The sequence below is a fragment of the Sus scrofa genome, chromosome 6 (genome assembly GCF_000003025.6).
Source record: "Sus scrofa isolate TJ Tabasco breed Duroc chromosome 6, Sscrofa11.1, whole genome shotgun sequence".
Lineage (NCBI taxonomy): Eukaryota > Metazoa > Chordata > Mammalia > Artiodactyla > Suidae > Sus > Sus scrofa.
The window spans coordinates 65,024,897-65,048,693 of NC_010448.4; the positions used below are offsets into that span (position 1 = coordinate 65,024,897).

Below are 23,797 nucleotides of genomic sequence, written 5' to 3' on the forward strand. Positions count from 1 at the left end.
CCAAGGACATGGCCCTTCGAAGCCCCAGCTTGGAGGTAGAACCAGCCCCCATGGGCTGGAGGGGCCAGAATAGGCAGGCGCTGGATGGCCAGGGCAAGTGGGGATTAACCCTGCAGTGGAAGTCACTGAGTGGGAGTCAGAACCCCCAGGGCCTGGGTCTCCCCTGCGGCTCCCTCTTGCAGTCTGAGCCCTGTGGGTGTAGTACCAACAATGACCTCTGGAGGGCAGCAGGTGCCCAGCTTTCCCCCAGAGCTGCCCTGAAGCGGTCCATCCACCCCGGGGGGCCACAGGGCCCAGGCTTCTGCCCACCAAGGTCACCCACCCCCCACACACAGAAGGGATGGATGGCCCTGGTGGGCACCTTTCTGTGGCCAGCCTGGGCCCTGCCCAGGTGGCTCTTGCGCACTGGTGGGCTTTATCCCACTTCCGGCAGCCAGGCCCCCGCCTCAGGGCAGACCCTGGGGGGTGGGGGCAGCAATGGGGGCGGGACTGGGAAGGCCGAAGGCATGCCTGGCAGGGTTGCCCTTCCAGCACGACATCTAAGGAAAACGCCAGGCCAGCCTGCAGCAGCCCCTTGCCCTGTACAGACAGCAAGTTCCCAAGGCCACAGCCCTGGGGGGGCGGGCCCCAGGAGAGGGCGGGCCCACGCCCCAGGCTAGACGGTGTCCTGCCAGCTGGCATGTCCCCACACGCTGCCTACTGCACCACCGCCTGGGGTCAGCGAAGGGACAGTGCTGGGCTGGAAGCCCAAATGCACCGCCCAGCAAGGGGTGCACACGGAATCACACCGCTGGCATAACTGGCACGAGCCATCCCTGAAAGGGGGACCTGAAGGCAGGTGGGAAACAGGCTGGCACCTCCAGGGCTGTGCCCTGGGATCTCGGGCCGCACCTGAGTCACCAGGCCCTCGCCAAACACCTGCTGTATTCAGGGCCCTGGGATGGCCATATAAGAGCTGTAGCGGGAAGCAGCTGTATTAGCAGAGGTATGGCATCCAGAAGAAAGGTGAGGGGTTGAAATAGGAGGGGTTTCGGTCCACTTTGAAGCACCTGGGGGAATAAGCCAGGATGACGAATGATCTGGATTCCGGGTCATCAGTAAGGACAGGTGATAAGAAGTGGATAACAGGGCCAATCTAATCATGGGTCTTGGGAGGTAGTGAGCTCCCCATCCTGGAGGTATCCAAGCAGAGGCAGGATGTCAGCTGCCTTGGTCTGGGTTGGGGGTCAAGGTATCTGTTTTGGCCCCTCCCCCAACACCCTCTTCCACTGCCAGAGGGCTCCTTCCACCAGATCTGATCACGTTGAATCTTTGCTTGAACCCTGAGTGGCTGTGGTTTTGTCTGTCTCCCGCTGCGGTGAGCTCGCTGAGGGCAGAGACCACGTCGCAGAGCTCGGGGCTGCATCTCCGACGCCTACACAGTCGTCAGCCCACAGCAGTGGCTCGGTAAACCCCCAAGAGTAAAGGAGGCAGGAAAGCAGCAGGAGGCGGCAGCAGCGCCCAGACTAGAATTCAGGGCTGCAGTGGGGAGAGCTGGGGAGCCAGGCAGAACCGCCCCCCTGGGGACGGCCGGCCCCACGGTGGGAGGTTGTGGTGGGCGCCCGCCAAGGGCTGTTCCGGAGTGGCGAGTGGCGCAGCCTCCAGTGAGGGCCTCGGAGGCCAAGCCCACTCAGCCGTGGGTCACATGGGTGCTGACCAGCCAGGTGGGGACAGTGACGCAGCCAGCACGGCCAGGTACCTGGGGCACGCCCAGCCGTTCCCTCCGCCCAGCCCGGGCCCTGCCCACCTGGCCGCCCACCTGGTGGGGCGGGACCGAGCCATCACCTCCCGCAGGGCCGCACAGGAAGTGGGAGGGCGGGGACAAGGAGGGACCAAGTGCCGGGATAGAGGCCAGGCCCGGAACGGCGCCCGGCCAGGGCGCGGAGCTTGGAGGCTGGAGCGGCCCCACATCGCCGCTGTGCTTGTTGCTCCTTCCTCCACCCCAGCGCGCAGGTAAGCCTGGGGGACAGGTGAGGGGGGAACAAGTGAGGCTGGGGGACAGGCGAGGGGGAACAGGTAAGCCTGGGAAGGGACGGGTGAGCCTTGGGGAAGGGGCTGGCCACCCCAAGGGCACATTTCCTCCCCTCACTTTTCCTGCTGGCCCCGCGCCGGGGGCCACGACAGTTTCCAGCTCCCTCCCTCCCTCCGCAGCGGCTGGACCTGGAGCCCCTGACCCCACCCCCTTCTGTCCTCTGAGCCCTGGGGGAAAGGGGCGCTTCCAGCCCCCAGGGGAGCTCTGCAGCTGGAGCTCCCACTGAGGCTTCTGCACTGTGAGACCTTCCAAAGCCCCAAAAAGGCAGTGGGGGGTGAGGTGGGGTCCCCGGCGGGGGGGTCCCCTAGAAACAACCTCCCAGCAGCTGAAGAATCTGCTGCCAAACTGCTTGGACCCCAAGAAAGTGGAGCCTTCTCCCCACCTGCGAGAGCCGGCCCTCCCCACCCTGGAGGGCGGACCCAGCAGCGGGAGGTCCCAGGCTGCCTCCTGCGAAGGAGGGAGGGGAGGGGGGTTAGGCTCCCGAAGGGCAGGGCTGGACGGACGCCTGCCTTAGCTGCCCAACCTCTGCTTCTGCACCTGGGAAGCAAGGGTCCCTTTAGAGCTGGGAGTGGACCTCAACCCAACATCGGCCGGGCTGCCAGGAGGGAGTCTACAGGGAACTCTGCATCCAACAGCCCTCTGTCCTGGGGGTGAGGGGGCTGCACCTCCTGGCGTCGGGATTTGGGGACACTGGCCAACGAGGCCAGGCTACGCAGGGCCTGCTGGGGAGAGCACGAGCACCCCAACCCTGTCTACCCAGCATCCCGAGGTCAGGACCCCAGGTCCAAATCCCCACTCCTTGTGACCTAGACTGAGGCTTCTAGGCCTCAGTTTCCAGCTCTGTGAAGTGGGGGTGCTTAGAGGGTGCTGATTCAGCTGCAGCCCTGCCGATGCCCGCGGGCTGCGGAGGAGAGTCTGTGAGGGGCAGGCAGTGGGCACCGCCCGCAGAGCCCCCACACCCACCCCGCCTGGACACCTGCAGGGAGGAGCTATGGGGGGGTCCTTGTTCCTCAAGGGCTCTGGTCCCCAGGGGGCGTCTCTGAGCCCACACAGGAGGAAACTGGGTGCAGAGGTAAGTGGCGCGAAGCAGCTTGACAGGCCCTGAGATGCCAGGCTGCGTGTCACGGGCACAGCCCCTCCCTTCGTCTGGGTCCCGGAAATTTAGTTTCGGTTTCTGAATGGATCTCACCGCTTTGCCTCCTCTGCCCACGCCAGTGACCGCGCGCGCTTAGGGACCCGCCGCAGCAGCAGCACCTTTTTTCCTGAGAGTCACCCCCGGCCCCTGGCCCGATGGGGCAGTGATCTGGGTCAGGCCGGGGGCCTGGCTCCCTGCCCGGCTCTCTGCTGACCTGCAGCCTGACCCAGCAGGTCACATTCCCCCCACACCTGGTTTCCTCACCCGGCAGAGGGGGAGAATACCCCCCCAGAAGCTCGGCCGGGACAGAAAACAGGGGGGCAGGGAGGCGTTTGGAGGCTCCCCATGGGTCAGCTGATTTCTGACCGAGTCGGGGCTCTGATTGCTCATCTGGGGCTTCTTTGGGGAAACACCATGGGTGCCAGCCTGGTACTGCAGCTGGGTTGGGGCATCTGGACTCAGAGACAGGAGTGGGAGCTGGGGGTGGGCCTATCTGGGGGGCACTGGGGGCCGAGCCGGGAAGGTGGCCTCTGTGATGACAGCCCTGCCTGGGTGCCAAGAGACTTCTGCTCGGGGTGGGAGGGGCCCAGGGCAGGCCACCGTCCCTCCCCTCTGCCAGGCTGTGTCCGGGGCTGAGGGCGGCCAGGTGGGTTTTCTGGCCTTGACGTGGCGGGTGAGTCCAGGTAGCCAAGCTGAGGTTTCCCCACCTGAGCCCTGCAGACGTTTGATCTATGACCCCCTGCGGGCATCCTGGGCGCTGCTGTAAGTTCTGAGCAGCCTCCCAGGGCTCTGCCCACAAGAGGCAGCACAGCTGCGACCACCAAGAATGTCCCCAGGCACTGCTGAGCATCCCCGGGGACCAAGCCACTCCGGTTGAGAGCCCCCCGCTGCCCCCGGCCACCTTGCAGGTGAAACTGTTTGCTGTGCACTTCACAAAGCCAAATCCTGCCCCAAATTCCATGTGACTCCGTGTTTCGAACTTTTGACCCGACAGAATTATCCAAGCACAGGGCACCATGGCGGGTCAGATCTGCCTTGGCAAAGGTGGGGTCGTGGGCTCAGTGCCGGAGGCCAAGCCCCATGGGCAGGGTCGCGTCAGCCGGACCTAGAGACAGACGCCCCAAGGATGGAGGTGCTGTGGTTACCTCACCCGAGTGGCGGCAGGTCCCATACTCAGGGCACTTAGGGTCCTGGTGGCTGTGAGAGCCACAGGCTCAGGCCGGGAGAATCGTGCTTCTTCGGAGGGGGGCCGGCGGCACTGAGCCTACTGGGGTCCCTGGAAGCCCATCTGAGGCTCTGGGCTGCTGTGCTGCCGGGCTGCCAGGGGCCCTTGGAGCCAGGCCATCCTGAAACCAGCACTGGGCCAGGTGCAGCTTAGGACCAGACAGGCCGAGTTGGTCACCAGAGGCTGCCAGAGACCTCCCTGCCTCCACCTGCTGACCCCCAGGCCACTGCTCCTCCCCCCGGAGTCCCACGTGCCCCTTCCCTGGCCTGCACGTGTGCCCACAACGCCAGGACAGGCTGCTTAGTGGCAAAGGAAAGAGCTCGTGCCGGGCTTCCCCCACTCAACCCAAGGGGCCCTCCCCAGCCCACCCTGAGCAGAGGCAGCTGGACGCTCCCAGAAGGTGGTGGACACTGGTCTGGAGCCCCTGAGGCTCTGCCCTGGAGGATTCTGCTCGCTTGGAGCCGAGTACCGTGTGGGTTAGAGGCACGGAATGCCAGGGCCTCTTCAGGAAACCGCTCCAGAAGTGGAGAGCCGGTGCCCATGACAGCAGCCTTCCCTGTGGGAACTGAGCCCCACTGCTTGTGGGGACATGAGCAGGAAGCTGCCCAGCTCCTGAAGGACACACAGACTCAGAGAGACACGGACAGACTGCTGCTATGGGCGTCTGGGGAGGTTTGCAGGTGAGGGGGGGAGAGCAGACTTGCCTCTGTGGCTCAAGTGCTCCCTGCATGGGGTCTGGCCTCTCTCGGCGACATCGATGCCCAGAGAGCACAGCCAGCACTGAATCTGTGCCCTCGGACCTCCCCTGCCCTGCCTGCAGGACACCAGGCATAGGCCAGCGTCCAGCGAGGACACTGAAAGGGACACGTCTGAGCCCCTCTGCTGGAGGAGAAGCCACCAGACACAGACTGGTGGGGAGTCCCAAAAAGCCTGCCAGGCAGAAGCGTGTGCTCACGTGTGTGTGCTCAGAGGGCACACCAGCCTCCTGCCAGCACACACCTGTCTCCTAAACCGAAGGCTATAGCTGGCCGGCACCACCAGGCGTTTGAGGAAAGCCTGGGGCCCGGGATGGAGCTGAGAAGAAGGAGGAAAATCGTGTGCAGAGGAGCTGGGCCAGGAACAGAAAGAAACCCGTTCAAGAGAAAATGGAATCAGAACCCCTGACACTGAACAGGGATGTGGCATCCACGGCATCCATGAAATAAGAACAGGCTGCTGCGAATAAAGACTAGGAGAGTGCTCCTTGTAAGATGGTGCAAAGAGCTATAACGTCAGTGGAAAGGAAGACAACTCCCACCGCGGACAGGAGGGAGGAGAGACAACAGCAAGGATGTGTGGGTCGGCTCAGCGGTTTCAGTGCTCGGTAACAGCTCTTCCAGAAATAGGCCAGAGCAAACAGAGGTGAGAGAAATTCTCAGAGAAATAGCCACGGAGGAGTTCCCATCATGGTGCAGCGGAAATGAATCCGACTAGGAACCAGGAGGTTGCGGGTTCGATCCCTGGCCTCGCTCGGTGGGGTAAGGATCCGGCATTGCCGTGAGCTGTGGTGCAGGTCGCAGACGCGGCTCGGATCCTGCGTGGCTGTGGCTGTGGTGTAGACCGGTGGCTACAGCTCCCATTCAACCCCTAGCCTGGGAACCTCCATATGCCATGGGTGCGGCCCTAAAAAGACAAAAACCAAAAACAAACAAACAAAAAAGAAACAGCAGTGGGAAACCTCCGAACCTAAAACAGGTTGGGAGAGGGCACGAGCTCGGGGAGTGGACACGGATCCGCCGCCGTCAGCCCGTCCCCGTGGGCGTCAGTGCCCGCGGGTCAATCGGGGCGCACCCACCCTCTGCGGGCCGAGCTGGGGTGAGCCAGTCGAGAGCCGAGGAGGCGAGTGGGGCCAGCGCCGATGTCTCACCAGCACTGAAAGCCAGGAGGCAAGAGAAGCGGGCTTCTCCATCCGGAAGAAAATCATTTCTGATGGGACTCTAAACGCAGCCCATCCCCGCAGAGAGAAAGGCAGAAAGAAGGCATTTTCAGAGAAAGACCCCCCTCCCTCTCGAAGCTGGGGGTGGGGAGAGGAGAGGACCAGGATGCAGGGAGGGGGACAGGGGGCCGAGCTCCAGCCCCCAAAGCAGGGAAGGGAGGGCCCGGGGAGAGAGGCCAGGGTCTCTGGGTAAACAGACTGATGCTTGACCCTCTAGAGCGTGCCATCCTGATGCCCAGAGCAGGGGTGCTGGGACACACGGGGGAGAAGGAGTAACAGGAGGAAAGGCAGCCGGTAAATAAGAGGGAATTATTAACAAGAGGGAGGCAGCCGGGCTGCGCTAACGCAAACACCCACGGGCCATGGCTGTGCCGGCCAGGCCTTGTCCACGGGGCCAGAGAGGCAGGCCTGCGGCCGGGACATGGCCAAGTGGCGGGCTGGGCCTTGTTTGGAAATGGAGGGAAGGCCGCGGAGTGGGGCAGGGAGGCATGGAGAGGACGCCTGTCTTTGATGATAAGGCTCTAGGCGGTATTTGACCTTTGAACCTATGCCCTGGTAGGTAGCTCAGGGATAAACCAAAGCCTTGGAGGAAGAAGCCAGTGGCCCTGAGATGCCTTAACTCCAGGAGCCCGGGGCCTGGAGCTCTGGCAGAGCGGGGCAGCTGCCCACGCCCCTGGCACGGTGCCCCTCTCCTCCAGGCCTGGTCCTGGCTGGTGGCGCCCGAGGCCTGAGGGTGTGGCTGTCGTGCTTGGAACGGAGCTCACGCCCGGCCACGGCTGGCTGGACAGGATCCGTCTGGCACGTTCTGGCTCCTGAGCAGACTTTGCCCTCTCCTGGGAGTGGCCCTGCCACTGGCGGGGTCTGGGGCCCCAGAGGAGGTGGGGGAGGAAGACCAGCGTGGGGGCGGGGTGGGCGGGGGTCACGGGTGCCGCAGTCCCTGTGTGGGCCCCTCAGTGCCACCTGGACATTAGAACGCGGGAAATACCCTGCGGCTCAGAAAGAAGGACTCAGGGGCTGGACGTCTCCAGGATGCCCATCTGGGTCATCTTGCTTTGGCGTGCAAACAGGAGAACCTGCAATGAGCCCCTTTCTTGGCCAGGCCTGCATGACCTGCAGGTTAAGGCTGGGCGGGCGATGCGGGCTGGGGCAGACCCGCCCTCAGCTGCCGGCTCCCCAGGAGGCCCCAGGGTGGCTGCTGCTGTCCTCGTCCTCGGCCTGGTGACTCAGAATGTCCCCAGGAATGCGTGGGCCGTCCTCCCGTGTGGGGGTGGCCAGGGCTCCAGGCCAGCCCCGCCCTGCTGGCCTGGAGGCAGAGCCGCACACACCTTCCTGGGATGGTCTGAGCCGAGAACCCGTGAGCTGGGATGGCAGAGCGGGGCGGGCAGGCAGCCAGGCTTCCGGGTGCCCCTGCCCAGGTCGCTTCTACTGTGCCGGGATTTAGGCCGCCCCGTGCAGCCAACTCTGCCTGGGCTCCCGTCCGAGGGGTCCCTGGAGCTTGGAACCTCCCAGTGGGAGAGGAACCCAGAGGCAAGGCTGCGCGTGTGAGGTGGGCTCGGGCTGGGACCTGCGGGCAGGCTCTGGAACAAACGCTGGTCCCCTGGCAGTACCCACCCTCCCAGGCCTGGCCACCCCTGCTGCGTGCCCCCATGGAGGAGAGGGCGGTCACACCTCCTCCCCCAGAGCGGTGGCGAACTCTGAGCCGAGGCTCCCGTCCCCGCTAGGCCCCTGGTGACCTGGAGCCTCCGCTCTTCCACCTGAAAAATGGGCCTCCACCCTCACCCAGCCCTTAGGATTATAGCGTTCACAGGTTCTGCGTGGGTGAGGAGCGTCTGAACGCTGGGTCTCCTTGTTTCTACTCTAAGATGAGAGGAAAGTTCTGGGAGCGAGTTCTCTCCAGGTTACGACACTTTAATCCTGCAAAGTTCTCCCCTTGTCGCTGCTCCTCTGGAGGCTCCTAGATGGCCATCTATTCAGCACCGGCTTGGTCACCACGACACCGTGGCCCCTCGGCTGCCAGGCCCCCTTCATGCACTCTGCCTGTGAGCTCACCCCCCTGCAGGAGGTGGGGGATTATCACTGTGCCCATTTTACAGATTTTGAAACCAAGGCACAGAGAGCAGCAGGGGAAGCAATGGTGGTGACGGGAGAGCAGACCCTCAGCGTGGACTGGTCAGTGGCCAGAGGCTAGTGCCCACGAAGCCCAGGGTGTGACAGGTAGTGGTGACAGGCTGCCAGCCAGGATGCGCCAGCTTGTGCTGCAGCGATAAATAGCGACACCAGGTGCTTAGAGACCCTGGGTCCAGAGGGCTCGTCCCAGTCACTCGGGGCGTCCCAGGTGGGGGCTCCATCCCCACGCACTCCTGCAGCACCCCACAGGGAAAGGCATGGGGGGGCACATGCAGTGGCCTCTGAGGTTTCTGCCCCGGAGGGTCACACGTCCTTGCGCTCGGCCCTGCCTATGCAGGAAGGATGAAAGCGGGAAATGCTGGTGGACACACGCAGGACAGGCCGCATCACTTCACACGGGGCTGCCTGCTGCTGTGGGGGCTGCTAGGCCGGCCGGGGCTGGAGGGCGGGCGGTGGGTGAGACTGGAGAGGGTGGAGGGGTCCGGATGGGAGCAAGCTGCCGGGAGGTGCTGGCTGGCCCATCCGAGGGGCACAGAGGGATGGGCAGACCTCGGGGGGGGCGGTCACAGGCTGTAGAGATAGGCATGCAGCGGCAGCGTGCACTGGGCCTCGGGCTCAGGGTCAGAGCCGAGCTCTCCAAATGCCCCCCTCCCTCGCTGGTTACCCGCATAGGCAGTGACTGCTCTGCAAGACCTGAGACGACGGTTGACCGTTCGTAGGAAGTGTGGGGAAATGGGGACATGTCGTGGACACACAGGAAAGCAGTGTAGACAGCCGGCCATCCCTGCTGCCTCTGTGCGCAGCAGCTCTGAGTCAGGGATCAGAGCCTGGTTCCAAGCCCTCATGTGCTGCGTCTCCAGGGGGCCAGCCCCTGGCCTCTGCATGAGGATGCAGCAGCCCATGTCTCTTGGGTTGGGAGGGAAAAGCAGCTCAGCCAGCCCAGGAGCCCAGCCCTGCCTGCCCTGGTTGCTGGGGTCAGGCCAGGGCAGGGACGCAGCCAGGCTGTCTGACGCAGGCCTCAGGCAAGTCCAGCTGGTGGCACTCTTCATTGTCCTCACGGTCAACAGCTGATTCCAGTCCAGGCCTGTGGGGTCCCAGGTCCACGCACCCCACGCTGCCCCACCCTTACAGCCCCCGCAGCAGGGGAGCAGGGGGGCCTCACGGGCCGTCTCTGTGCCGGCTGCTCCCAGCTGGTCCCCAGAGCTCAGACGCCCCGTCCTCAGGCCCAGTCCTGGCAGCCCGGGTCCCTGAAAGCCCAAGACCTGCTCTGACCTTCCCGGGGAGTCCCAGGGACCGCGGGCAATGCGACGGCCCGCTCTGCTCCAGGCTGCGAAACCAGCCTTTGGGCACTGTGCCCTGGCCACCGTATCTCGGGCTCTGGCTGCAGGAGCGCCCCTCACTTCTCCCCCTCCCCAGGACCTGCAGCCACTCAGCATGTCCCAGCGGCACTCCGACAGCTCCCTGGAGGAGAAGCTCCTAGAATACCGCTTCCACTCGGAGCTGCGGCTGGACGCCCAGGGAAACCCAGCCTCCACGCTCCCAATGGTCCGGGGCTCCCTGCGCAGCAAGAGCAACGCGGCCTTCCAGCCCGACTCCCCCGAGGCCCAGGCACCGAGGGCCGTCGTCCTGAGCACGCAGAGCCCGGCAGCCCTCAAGATGGGCACACAGCAGCTGATCCCCAGGAGCCTGGCCGTGTCCAGCAAGGCCAAGACCCCCGCCCGCCACCAGAGCTTCGGGGCAGCCATGCTCAGCAAGGAGGCTGCCCGGCGGGACCCCCGCCTCCTCTCGGCCCCCAGCTTCTCCCTGGACGACATGGACGTGGACACGGGTTCTGGGGGGGTGCTGAGACGGAACCTGCGGAACCAATCCTACCGGGCGGCCATGAAGGGCTTGGGGACCCCGGGAGCCGGGGGGGGGCCCGTCCAGCTCAGCCCCAAGCTCCAGGCTCTGGCCGAGGAGCCCAGCCAGCCTCCTGCTCGGTACGCGGCCAAAAATAAGGTAGGGGACCCATCCTCCTGGGCAACAGGGCCTTGGGGACGTGGGGGCAGGGAGGCGCCACACCTCACGTCACCTTCATCAGGCAGCCGCTCCTCCTTGTGCGGGGCATGTTAATTCTGGTTAAGCCACGCCAGGCTCTGAAAGAATGTGAATGTCCTCATTTTATAGGTGAAGCCCCTGGGACTCAGCCACAGCTGGGAGTGGAGCCTGGGGAGGGGGACCAGCCCTTCTCCGAGTCCCTCTGAGCCCCGAGGGGGAGCTGGCCCATCTAAAGGACAGATTTCAGTGAGGGCTTTGCAGCAGCCACTGCCCTGGGCTCCTATCGGGAACCCAGGAGGGCTGGTGGCAGCTCAGGTCTGATGCTCCCCGGCAGGCTCTCCCTCTCTGCCTTGCCCAACAGTGGCTCAGGGCTCTGTGCCCATGGGTGCCATCCTGGTAGCCTCCTGACCACGGGTTCCTGCCTGGACCCTGAGCCGTGACCCTGGTCTGGGGAGAAGCCCAGACCACCCGTGAGAATGCCAGTGACCCAGCATGCAGATGAGCGGGGTGGGGAGCCACCGTTCTCAGGCCTGGGAGGTGGGACACCGCCCTGGTGCCTGCCTGAGACCCTGACCTTGGCCCTCCGCGCCCCTCTGGGGCCATCGCTCCATTCACCTTGATTCATGTGTCCGGCCAACACTTCCTGAGCCCTTCGTCCCCCGTGGGCAGACCCCGCAAGAGTTCCCAGGATGGTGGGGTGCAGGGGATGTGGGGGTACTGTGGGCCGGGCAGGGGGTGCTCAGGGTGCCGAGAGTACAGAGGGGCTCCCTGGGGGGAGGGGCCTGAGGAAAAGAGGGTTAAATTGGAGGCCTGTACACAGGGTGGCAGAGGCAGGGGGAGGGGAGAGGCAGCAGCAGACGCCTGGCCTAGAGGCCAAAGGGGCGGGGGCACTGGGGGTACAGGGCCGGGGTTGGGGGCTGCGCCAGGTGTGGCTGGGAGCCCCACCTGTCCCAGGGCAGCACGGGGAGTATTCAGGCCCCAACTTGTTGCAAGAAACCAGCTCCTGCTTCCCTGGAATCCTTGCAACTGCGAGGTGTGGGGCCCCAAGAGCCCTGCCCTCCCACTCGCCCCCACAGCCCCACTGGGCCTGACACCAACCTGCCAGCCACTGCTCTTCCTGCCGCCCCAGGTCCTAGGCTTGTGGGGTCCTGTGCATGTCCCCAGCTCCCACCTGAGCCCCCCTGTCAGCCGTCTCCCTACTGCACACATCCTGCCTCGTCTTTCTTCCAGGCCCAGCACCAACGCCCCACTTCCCTGACACCCCCACTGGACCCGCCTCCACCTCCAGGCAGCCCTCGGCCACCTGCCCCACCTGCTCTGATGCCCCGCCCACCCCGTCCTGCCTACCCTGGCCTCCACCTGGTAGCCCTAGGTCCCTTGTGAAGCTGACATTATTGAGCACCTTCTGCTTGCCCGGCAGAGCCCCTGCCCCTGGGCGCAGCACAAGCGCTGCGCAGCAGGCATCTCCAGGTCTCCAGGCACGGGGTGGAGTTGGGGATGGCTGCAGACCCCGCCCACCCCCCTCCCGCTGACTGCAGGGTCTCTTCTCTCCGCACAGAAAACGCTGGGGCGCAAACGTGCACACAAGGGCTCCTTCAAAGACGGTGAGTGAGGCGAAGGGGGGACTTGGGCAGCTCTGCGGCCATGCTGGGCCAGGGGCACCCTCATGGCATCCAGGGGGCAGCTCTCATGGAGGAGGGGGGCATCCTGGGGGGACAGCTCTCACGAGGGTGTCCTGGGAGGGTAGCTCTGATGGGGGAGGGGGCATCCTAGGGGAGGTAGCTTTCGTGAGGGGGGGGCGTCCTTGGTGGGGGGTGGAGGGTCTGGGTGCAGCAGCACAGAGAACATGCTGAGTGGGATCCGTCCAGGGGCTGAAGGGCCTGCTGGCCCATCTGACTGTGCAGCTCCGATGGATCTAGAAAGTTCCCTGGGACTCTCTGCTACCCCAGAGGGGGGCAGACCGAGCCCCCACTCACCCCCAGGAGATGCCTGTCGAGCATACCATGCATGCTCCAGGCCCTGCCAGTGGGACCAAGGCCAGACAGAGGGCCCTGGGCCTGGGGTGCAGACATGGAGCCCACAGGGAGCCAGCGTTAGAGGCTGGGGGTGGGAGTGACAGCTGGGCCCAGAGCAGTGCATTCAGCCTACGGGGGGGTCCGATGCCAGTGGGCCCCATGGGAGCTGGAGGGGAAGCGCCCACTCAGCCAGGAGGGAGCACCCAGTTGGGTTGGGGTGTCTCCAGGCAGGAAGGGCACCAGCTCCCTGCCAGCCCCGACCACAGACCCAGGAGAGGGGAGGGTGAGGGTCAGGGCCTCCTGCCCTAGGAGACCAGCAGTGGTGCCCCTGGTCTCAGAGCCACAAGAGTGGGGCCAGAGGGGTTTCTCCCAGGGCTCAGAGGCCCCTGAGCCCTGCACCTGCTGGTGTGGCCACTGCGCAGCCAGAGAGCAGGCAGCTGCAGGGCGGGTTGGGGCTCTCGGGAACCAGCCTCCAGGGCCCTGGGTGGCCTGGGCACAGCCCCACCCAAGCCCCCTCCCCCCAGGCTATGCAGTTTGGCCCCTAAAGCTCTTAGTTGTCGGCCCAGCCCCGTCAAAGGTGCCACATTCTGCATCGGGACGCCACCCCTGCCCCAGGCTGGGCTAGCACAGCCATGGGAGCCAGCCGGCCGGAGGGGAGCCTGCTCTGGGGGGCCCTGCGCTGCCTGGTGCTCTCGGGGGCTCCTCGGGAGGACTCAGCCTGCGGGCTCCCAGTGCGGCAGGGCCGCTCAGAGCCACCAGGCTCACAGGTGACACGCCCCCTCTCCCCAGATCCCAGGTTGTACCAGGAGATCCGGGAGCGAGGCCTGAACACCAGCCATGAGTCTGACGATGACTTGCTTGATGAGACCCCCAGCTCTGAGGGGCCCCAGAAGGTGGACACCCCCATCGTGGTCAAGAGCTACCGGCCCCCCCAGATCACCTGGAGCCAGCTCCCAGAGGTAGGCTGGGCTGGTGGCAAGAGGCCCTTCTGAGCCCAGGTGGTCCTCTCAGTGTGGGAGGGCCTCCCAGGGCACCCCGTCTCCGCCCACCTTGCAGGGGCGTCTCCCTCCTGGTGCCTCAGAGCCCTGCCCTGGGGGGCACCTTGGGGGGGGGTGCTGTGGGGAGAGAGCAGTTAGAGACGTGTGCCATCCATGTATATGTGACGCGCTTCCCACAGGGGGCCTCGCACCCTCTGCTTCCTGCTCAGGCTGACCTGCCAGGAGCTGTGGGCACAGGGGACACCCCCCCAAGGGCGCTGCCCCCAGAAAGTGCCAGGAGGGTCAAGTGAGGAAGCAGGCAGGGAGGGGAGGGGCCGGGCCAGAGCCACGTGCCACTACCAAGCCAGCCCCCCACTTCTCCCACATGTGAAAATGGGGCTGGTCCCTGTCCCACAGGGCTGTGGGGTCTCTGTGGAGAGCGTGGCTGGGGCAGAGGCCCTGGCGCTCTAAGCAAGCACCTAGGGGTGCAGCTGCCACTGCCCCAGGAGGACGCAACTGGCCACGGGGCCAACAGACTCCTGACCCTGTCCCTTGGGGGCCCAGGGAGGGAGCTGCAGTGGGGGCTGTGGGCGTGGTGGGCAGCAGGGTAGGGGGTGGGAACCTGGCTCCTCGTTCCATCTGCAGTACCACAGGGCCCCTCATTTGCACCCCATGGGGCATGGGACAGGCCACGGCACTGCGCCCGCCCTCCCAGCTCCATGACACGGTATAGGGGGACGGCGGGCCAACGAGAAGGTCTGGAAAGGCACATTTATCCCCACCTGCCAGGTACCAGCTGGGTGAGCTCCCAGGTCGGGGGCGGGGTCCAGGGCACTGCAACCTAGAAAGGCTGCCAGAGACCCCGCCCCCATCACCTGAGCTCAGAGAGGCCCAGCCAAGCCTCTGGGCTGCAGGGCTTATGGGGTCTTCCCTCCAAGCCCAGGTGCTGCCCAGCCCAGTGGGAAGGGGAGCGAGAGTCGGGTGGCCCTGGTCCTGCCAGCGGGTGCCCGAGGGCAGGCTCTGCAGGGACTCAGCAGGCAGCCTGGGGTCAGGGACCTGAGGGGTGGTGAGCTGGGGCAGTGAGCCATGCGGGAAGAGTGTCACCCCTTCCTCTGGGGAAGGGTAGTCGCAGCCCTGCCCCCAGCATGCCCGTCAGCTTTCCCAGGTGGCTCTGTGCCTCTCCACCCCCGGGGAGCTCCATGGGACAGAGTGCCGCCCCCTCCAACCCTTGGGTGCTGGCCTTTCCCGCTGGACACCCATTCTCTTCCTCAGCTGCCCTGGGGCTCTTCGGAGCAGGTGTGCCTGCAGGAAGGTTTCCACCAAGAGGAAGAGATGTGGGTGACGGGACAGGGCAGGGACAGGCCAGCTCAGATGTCCCCCTGTGCTGAGCAGTGTGAGAGCCGCCCCTGGTGTCCCACGAGGGGCGGCTCTGCCCGGCCAGCCCGGCTCCCGCCTTCCCTGGCATCTCCCGTCCACACAGACCCTGGTCCAGTGGGAGGGTGAGCCTCTGGGATCTGCACGCCATGACCCCGGGCCTGTGCCGTCCTCAGGTGGTGGAGTTGGGCATCCTGGACAAGCTGCCAGCGGAGGAGCGCAAGAGGCAGGAGGTAGGGGGTGGACCCGGGGCGTGGACCTGCTTCTGACACATGGCAGGGGGGCAGGGGGCAGGAGCGGGACGACAGCTATGGTCACGTCACACATTCACCTGCTGGCTGCCTCCGGGCCCGGTGCTCAGCGCTGACTGATGCCCTGGGCGGGGGCAGGGGTGGGGGAGGCTGGATGGGACTACCATGACCCCCTCTTCGGACAAGGGCGGGGTCCTGGCCAGCATCACAGATCCTAAGTGGCCGGGCCACGGTGCAAACCCAGGCGTCAAGCTCTCGTCCCCATGGCTGTGCTGACGGCCCTGGCCAGGGTCCTGTCGGGGGCCAAGCTGCGGCCCGCCCCAGCATCCGCTCTGCTCTCACCCAGGCCATCTTCGAGATCCTCACGTCCGAGTTCTCCTACCAACACAGCCTCAGCATCCTAGTGGCCGAGTTTCTGCAGTCCAGGGAGCTGCGGGCAACCATGACCCAGACGGAACACCACCACCTCTTCTCCAACATCACGGACGTCCTGAGCGCCAGCCAGAGGTGAGGCTGGGGCACCTCGGCCTGCCTGTGCGGAGGGAAGGCCCAGAGATGCCCTGGGCACTGGCGAGGGAGGACAGGAACGCAAGAGCCCTACAGCTGTCAAGAGAGCTGGCCCTGGGGACAGGCAGGCACAGAGGGCCAGGGACAAGGCGAGGAGTCCCCAGAGGCCAGGGTGGGCAGGAGGAAGGCTGGAGTTGCAGCACCAGCTCATGTTCCACCCGGAGGTGTCCGGTGCCCGGCCCAGGGCTCTGGTTGCAGGGCTGGAAGGTGGAGGAGGGGCTGGGTGAGCAGCTGCCAGCCTGCCTGAGCCTGTGCAGGTGCACACCTCTGTGCAGATGCATGCCTGTGTCTGCATGCCTGTGTGTGTGTGTGCATGTCTGCATGTGTGTGCATGTGTTTGGGTGCATGCATGTGTGCGGTGTGCATGTGTGTGAGCATCGTGTGCATGTGTGTATGTGTGCGTGCGTGCCTGTGTGTACATTGTGTAGGCATTTATGTGTGTGTCTGTGTGAGCATGTGTGTGTGCATACGTGTGTACATGTGTTTGTCACTCCCATGGAAGGCACAGTCCAGTAGCCCTGGTGTGGATCCTGCCCCCCACTGCCCTAGGCGACCCCACAACCCCCCCCCCGGCATCTCCCTGAGCCTCAGCATCCACTCCCCATAAGCCGGGGTGAGACGAGGGAGACAATGGAGCGATTCCCCCATGTCCGTGTCAGGCCCGCCCTGGCTGAGCCCCCCTCCCCCAGTCTGCAGCTCCAGCCCCGGGCTTTAGGGCTGTCTTGTCCCCAGAGGTGGGAGCTCCAGCAGAACCCCAGTGACCAGCCACGGGAAGCCCGCAGTCCCAGACTGGGCAGGGGACACTGGGATGGGGCTGCCCCTCCCCCAGCTCTGAGCCATGACTCTGTGTCCCCCGCGTGCCTGGAACCTGCCAGCTTGTGTTTGCTCCCACAAGGCCCCAGGCTGGCCATTACTATCCCCTGGAGGGTGCTCCAGCCTCCCCCCACCCCCTGAACAGAGCCCTGGCAGCCCTTAGCCATTCACAGCAGCCTCCCCGGGACTCAGTGCTTCTGTCAGCGGCTGAGGGCCAGTTCTCCCAGACTTTCTCAGAAGCCCCCCAAGTCACCCAGGAAGACAACCAGCCTGGCCCGTGTGTGTGTGTGTGTGTGTGTGTGTGTGTGTGTGTGTGTGTGGTCTGGCAGCTGTGCAGCCGAGCCTCCCTCTCAGGACAGGATGCAGGGTGGGGGGGCCCTCACCTGTTCCTGACGCCCTGCCCCCAAAGCGGGGTTCTCAGCGTGTTCCTGCTCACAAGGTGTGCAGCCCCCTGGGAGGTGGGGGGAGGATCAGGTCGGGGCCCGGTGAGCTGGGGCCGGGGGACCCCTGCCCACCTCCAAGCCGAGCCTCTTCCCCCTCACCAGCCTTGCTGGGATGATCAGAGCAGGAAGAGGGGGAGGGCTGGGGGGCACAGACTGGTGAGGTTGCCCAGACACAGGTCCTGGGGATGGGGGGTGGGCACAGACACAGGTCCCGGGGTGGGGGGGGCAGATGGCGGGCCCTCAGTGTCCTCATAACTGAGGACCTGGGACTTCCTGCCCACCCTGTCCCCATCCCCCCACCCCGCCACCCCACCACTCTGCCACTCTGCCGGCTCCCTCCCCTCCCCCACCCTGGATGGGACAGGTAGTAAGGGCCCAGGTGGACTGGCTGTCTCTCCTGGTCACTCCCCAGGGAGGGGTATGGGCCACCTGGCTCCCGCGGGACTCTGCCCTCTGCCCTCTGTCGTATTTCCCCGTCAGGTCCGCTGCCCCGGGCCGTCCCAGGAGCCAGCTCAGCGGGCCTCTGATGCAGATGTTTGTAGCTTCGAGCCCAGGGTTGGGCTGAGGAACCAGCACCAGGGGGGCACCTCGGGCATAGGGCTTCTCAGAGGGGAGCTCTCGTGGTGGGAGGCCCCTGGCTGCTGCATCCAGGGCCTGGGGAGGTGGTGCGGCTCAGGGTCCAGCACCTTCCAGCTGAGCAGAACATGCTGGAGGCTCTGGCCGGCAGCTGACACACCCAGTGACCCGACTCGGGTCCAGCCAGGCCAGCCGCAGCACCAGTGGCTGCCTGTGAGAGCAGGACCCTGGCCAATGCTGGCCACACTCCCCGCATCCTGGTCTCCCTGGCTGAGGCCTGGGTGAGGGATGCACCTCAAAAGGTCCCAGCAGGAATGGGCAGCTGGCAATCGCCCACAAGGAGTCTGCCCGGAGCCCCGCCCTGGCCCTGAGCTGGGCAGAGGGTGCCCAGGCTTTGGGTGTATCCTGGCCGTTCTGACCCTAGTTCCGGGGAATCAAGTCAGAGTGGTGAGTTCCCTGTCCTTCCCTGATGCCAATTAAGAGTCTGTGCCAGGATCTAGCAGGGAGTGGCCTTGGATTTGGCCGTGGGAATATGCCATGGGTTCAGGTTTAGGGAGCTGTTTCCCTGGGAGGGCCCTGGGGCAGTGTCCCATCCCACCTGGGGCAGCCCACCTGCCCGGTGCCTGCTGCGGGGGCCTCTGGGAACCTCGCCGGGGGCCCATCTTGCGCGCATGCGTGTGTCGGGGCGGGGGCGTGAACAGGCCCCAGGGCGCCTGCTCCTCGCCCGCCCCCTGCAGGTTCTTCGAGGCCCTGGAGCAGCGGCACAAGGCACAGGTGTGCGTGGAGGACATCAGCGACATCCTGGAGGAGCACGCCGAGCGCCACTTCCACCCCTACGTCATCTACTGCTCCAACGAGCTCTACCAGCAGCGAGCCCTGCAGAGGCTGACGTGAGCCGCCCCGGGGGTGGGGGTGGGGGGGGCCCTCGGGAGGAGCCCGCCCCACGTCTCGCCGCCTGGCTTCTGCAGCTTCCGCCTGATTTCTCTCCACGGCCCGGCCACACCTCCTTCCTGTTCTCTGTTGCAGAAGCAGCAACGCTGCCTTCCGAGAGGCCCTGCGGGAGATAGAGCAGCGGCCCGCGTGCGGCGGCCTCCCCATGATCTCCTTCCTGATCCTCCCCATGCAGAGGGTGACCCGGCTGCCACTCCTGGCGGACGTGAGTGCGCTGCCTGGGCCCTGCCCCGAGTGGGAGGCGGCCCGGGTGACACCTGCCCGCGCGCGCTGCTTCCTCCTGACCTTCTGCCCGCGCTCCTTCTGCGCTCCGGGCAGTTATGGGGACAATTGCAGGCTGGCTTTAACCGCCGCGATGACCACGGCTGCCATCGGCACTCTGCTGGGAGCTGTTGCCGCCCGTGGCAGATTTTTGTTGACTTACGTGGTGGTTCACGGGGTTCATTCGTGGCCTGAGTACCAGCCCGTGGCGCCCAGACCTTTGCCAAGCATAGGTCCTGTTGTTGCCGCCTCCTAACCTGCACCCCTCGGCTGGTTGTCCTGGGCCTGGGGTGGCCTGGCAACAACCACGGTCCCGTTTTGAGGACAGAGGGGCCCCAAGGGGCTCCCTGGAATGGCTCGTGCTCTGAGATGCCCCCTCATGGGGCAGAAGAGGCTCATGGGGGTGAAAGGTGCAGGGCACACACATGTACCCACACACATGCACACCCGAGCATCCACATGGCAGGAGCCCAGCTGAGCTGCGAGAGGCAGCATGTGGCCTGTGCTCAGTAGGTCAGTGTCCCAGGCAGACAGGACATCAGAGCTTCCCAGGTCCCCTGGGAAGTAGAGAAACAGGCTGCGGGGCCCCCAGGCTGGAATGAGACAGCCAAGGACTGGAAGGGCTGGGTCCAGGAGTGCCTGCTCCACCTTCCACCGACCCAGCTGGCCCAGCCTGGCGGGAGCCCTCTGGAGGCCCCCAGGGCCTGGCCTTGGCAGGGGTGCCCCGGAGCCAGGATGCAGGAGGGGACTGTGGCTTCTCACAGCAGCTGTCTTGCTGCAGACGCTCTGCCTCAAGACCCAGGGCCACCCCGAGAGGTACAAGGCCGCCAGCCGCGCCTTCAAGGCCATCAGCAAGGTGAGCGGGTCAGCCCGGCCCCACGTTCCACCCCCACCAGATGGCAGAGACCCTGGGGGCAGGGCAAGGGGCTTCCAGACTGTCCCTCCCAGGCTCCTGCTGATGGGGAAACTGAGGCCCAGAGGGGGTGGAGCTCACACACAGGGCAGGACTGGGACAGCCACACGGGCCGACCCCATGGGCATCCATCTGGGCTGGCCAGGAGCAGGGGCTGCCATGCACGGGTGGGGAGGGCCAGGCCACAGCCCATGGCAGCCGCTCTCATGTGCACACGCCCTGCAGCTGGTGAAGCAGTGCAACGAGGGGGCCCACAAGATGGAGCGTACGGAGCAGATGTACACGCTACACACACAGCTGGATTTCAGCAAGGTCAAGGTGGGTGGCCCTTGCCCAGGCCTGTCCCGCCCAGCTCTGTCTGAGGTCAGGGCACAGCCCCAGGTGTGCAGGCTGGAGAGGCCTCGGTGGGTGGGGGGAGGCACCTGTCCGGGTTCCTTGGCACCATCTGGGCCCCGGCCTGAGCGGAGCAGCCACTGGCGAGCTCTGCTGATGAATCGCCCTTTGTTCGGGGCCCGCACAATCGCCCTCTCCCTTCCATGGTCCAGCCCCAGGGAGGCGCCGTCACCCTGTTCTCAGAGGCAGGGCTCAGGCCTCGTCTGCGGGCAAGTGTCCCTGCTCTCACCCGGCCTGGGGACTCACCGTCTCTCTGCCCCGCCCCCCAGTCCCTCCCTCTGATCTCAGCCTCCCGCTGGCTGCTGAAGCGTGGGGAGCTCTTCGTGGTGGAAGAAACCGGGCTTTTCCGAAAACTCGCCAGCCGGCCGACCTGCTACCTGTTCCTGTTCAATGATGTCCTCGTGATCACCAAGAAGAAGAGGTGGGCCCGCCTGTGGGCACAGGGCTGCACGGCCCTGCAGTGGGCAGCGGGCAGCAGCTGCAGCCCCAGGGCCGGGGAAGTGGGCTGGGGCCGGCTCTAGGGAGCATCCTTCCGGCTGCCCAGCCCTTGGCTGCTGCAGGGGAGCCGGTGGGCGGGGGGCGCTTAGGCTGCCCACAGATCCCTGCAGCATCTGGCCGCCTCCTGTCTCCTGCAGTGAGGACAGCTTTGTGGTCCAGGACTATGCCCAGATGGACCACATCCAGGTGCAGAAGATGGAGCCCTCGGAGGCCTCTCTGCCGGGGGGCGGCAGCCGCAGCTCCTCTGTGCCACACCCCTTCCAGCTGACGCTGCTGCACAACAGCGAGGGCCGCCAGGAAAAGATCCTGCTGTCCTCGGACTCCGCGTAAGACGGGAACCTCCACAAGGGCGCCCCTGAGAGCTCCGTGGGGACGGGACGTGTGGCCCAGTGTTGCCAGGCGCTGCACCATGCCAGGGACAGTCTGTCATCAGCCCACACTCCTGGGAGGGGGACGTACCAGCCGCAAAATGCGCAGCTGAACATTTGTCCATGTGCCCAAGGGGTGAGGACTGAGCAGAAACGCTGGCAGAGAAGGGAGGGCAGGTGGGGGCTGGTGCGGAAGCCTGGCAAGGTGTCCCAGAGGGCAGCTCCTGCACGGGTGGTACAAAGGCCCTGGGGCAGAAGGCTCCTGCCAGGAGGACAGCCAGCGGGCCTGGAGCACAGGGTGGAGGCTGTGGGGGTGGTGAGGTCAGAATGTGGCGGCCAGGGCACAGAAAGACGCTGGCCAGGTCTCCCCACTTCCTCCAGCAGGGCCCCCTTCCCAGGGGAAAGGCCAGGGCTGAGCGTTTCCAACAGTGCACCCTCGGGGGCAGGGCGGTCTGGCTGCTGGGGGTGCAGCTGCTGCCTGACTCTGGCCCTGGGCAGGTGTGAGTCGGGGGAGGCCTGCCTGCTTCTCCTGATGTGCCTCAGTGGGTTGGGGGCACCCGAGGGGCTGCCCGCTTACGCCAGCTCAGAGCCCGCCCACCAAAGGGCACCCAGGCGTGAGCCTTCCTCCCACTGCCTGTCCCTCCTTGAGGGCCGTGGCAGGGGCTCAGGAACCCCCCGATCTTCCCACAACGCCACGGGGAGGGGTGGGAAGCAAAGGTGGCCAGTGGTGGCATCGGCCACGTTCACCTTCTCCACCCCCAGGAGTGACCGGGCGCGGTGGATCACGGCACTTACGTACCGGGAGAGGCAGGGGCAGGGCCCCAGCAACAAAGGAGGTGAGCGGGGCTCACGGCCCCTTCCCGGCCCCGGGCAGGGGTGGCCTGAAGGGGAGAGACGCTGTACAGCCGTCTGTGCACCCCGCAGCCTGCCCCCAGGGTGACCTGCAAGGTTTGGGCCCAGCCCCCCGTATGTGTGTGCGTCTGGGCACGCAGACCCAGCACTGTCTCGGGGCCTCGCCCTCCCTGCCCTGGGGTGACAGCACTGCCCAGTAGCTGGGAAAATTGAGGCTAAAGAGCTGGAGGGGGCCATCCAGTGGAGCTGTCACCCCAGCCCTGGCCTGGCCGGTCCCTTAGAAGCCGGGAGCGCCCTCTGCTGGTGCTGGGCGCTTTGGCCCCAAAAGCAGGAGCAGCAAGTCCAGCAGCCTGTGGAGGGTCCCTGCTTTCGTGGGAGGGGAGCTGCCACGTGACCGTGTGTGGGCCACACGGGGTCCCTGGGCCCCACTGAGACCAGACCCCGGCAGGGGGTGTTGGGATGGCGCCCTGCCCGATGCAGGGCTGCAGAGCGCTTGGCCCCGCCCCCCTCCCTGTGACAGCTGCTGCCAACGTCTGCCTCCCGCCCCCAGACCTGCTCCAGGTGGAGGTCACCAAGGCCTACTTGGCCAAGCAGGTGGACGAGATCACGCTGCAGCAGGCAGACGTGGTCCTGATCCTGCAGCAGGAGGATGGTAAGTACGTGGCGGGGACAGGCCTGGGAGGACGGGCGTGGGGCAGGCAGGAGGGGCCGGGCAGGCCGGTGCTGAGTGAGTCTGGGGGCCCCCGCAGGGATCCAGAGCACGCTGGCATGGGCAGTTGCCTCCAGCCCCCCCCAGAAGCTGTCACTGCCTGTGCTCGCGGTGGGCCCGCTGCCAAGGCCCTCTTGGGCACCCTCCCTCAAGGACATGGCCAAATGTCCCTGAGGATCCAAAGTGGGTTCTTGGTCACTCTGAGTCCTAAGGGGGAGGAGGGTGGCCCCTGCAGTGTAGAGGCCAAGCACCTGATGGGAGACCAGGAGTCCATGTGACCTTGAGCACTGCCCCTGGGGTAGGGTCAGGGGAGGCGAGGGGTCAGGGGTCACCTCCACGGGATGCCCAGCTCTGGCATCTCCTGGGACAGCAGCTCCGAGGGCTCGGGGTGGCGACATTGGGGCCCTGCTCTCACGCACCCTGTGTCTGGGTCCAGGTTGGTTCTATGGTGAGAGGCTGCGGGATGGAGAGACGGGCTGGTTCCCCGAGGACTTTGCCCAGAGTATCACCAGCCGCGTGGCCGTGGAGGGCAACGTGCGCAGGATGGAGCGGCTGCGGGTGGAGACGGACGTGTAGCCGGGTCTGCCAAGCGCCTCTCCAGCCAGGCTGCATTGGTGCAGCTCTAGTCCACACTCCTGCAAGTGGCCGTGCCCATCTCCAAGGAGTGCAGGGGGCTTGCCCAGGGGGCCTGGAAGGTCCCTCGTCTCCCCAAGGTCCCAAGGGCTGTGGCACGGGCTCTGGACACTTCCAAGGAGGAAGGTCACATGGCCTCCAGAGGAGCCTCCCCAGGCCAGCACAGGAGCAGCCCTGACCCCAGGCTGTGTCCCAGGAGGAGCCCGGCCTGGCCGTGCCCTCCCCAGCTCCCAGCCGCCCCCCAGTGCACTCACAAGACAGCTGTGCCCTGGACATGTGATAGAAAGTGGCCCTGAGAGCAGGAATGACCTCATGCAGTCCCCCTCCTGCCCCAGCCTGGAGTGCCCAGGACTGCCCCATGTTCCCAGAGGAGGGCCAGCTGCAGGGAGGTGACCCTGTGGTGCCAGCACTGAAACTGATTTTTGAGACATTAAAGTATTTCTTAACACCTGGGTTTGCACATTGGTGAGCCCAGATGAGGCCAAGCCAGTCCCTTTGCAATCCCCGAGGTGCCGAGGAATGAATTGCACCCGCTTCGCGGTCACCTGTGCTAGTCCTTGGCCCCGTCCATCTGTCTGTCTGGAGCATCATGGGCAAGGTCGTCCCCATGGAGCCCTTTGCGGTTCAGCCTGG

General features: G+C 65.6%; 1 protein-coding gene across 2 annotated transcripts; it reads left to right on the top strand.

The window, feature by feature from the left end:
- ARHGEF16 (Rho guanine nucleotide exchange factor 16) lies at positions 1,594-23,649 on the top strand. 2 transcript variants are annotated; one of them, XM_003356134.4, is made up of 15 exons: positions 1,594-1,992; positions 9,950-10,531; positions 12,129-12,174; positions 13,375-13,544; positions 15,113-15,169; positions 15,534-15,694; positions 18,324-18,476; positions 18,613-18,742; positions 19,580-19,654; positions 19,937-20,029; positions 20,374-20,525; positions 20,740-20,928; positions 21,733-21,806; positions 22,373-22,474; positions 22,968-23,649. In XM_003356134.4, exons 2-15 carry the CDS (start codon positions 9,968-9,970, stop codon positions 23,105-23,107), a joined length of 2,106 nt encoding a protein of 701 aa, XP_003356182.1. In that variant the 5' UTR covers positions 1,594-1,992; positions 9,950-9,967; the 3' UTR covers positions 23,108-23,649. The 2 variants fall into 2 exon arrangements, with proteins under 2 accessions (XP_003356182.1, XP_020950870.1); XM_021095211.1 differs by lacking the exon at positions 1,594-1,992 and adding an exon at positions 2,055-3,143.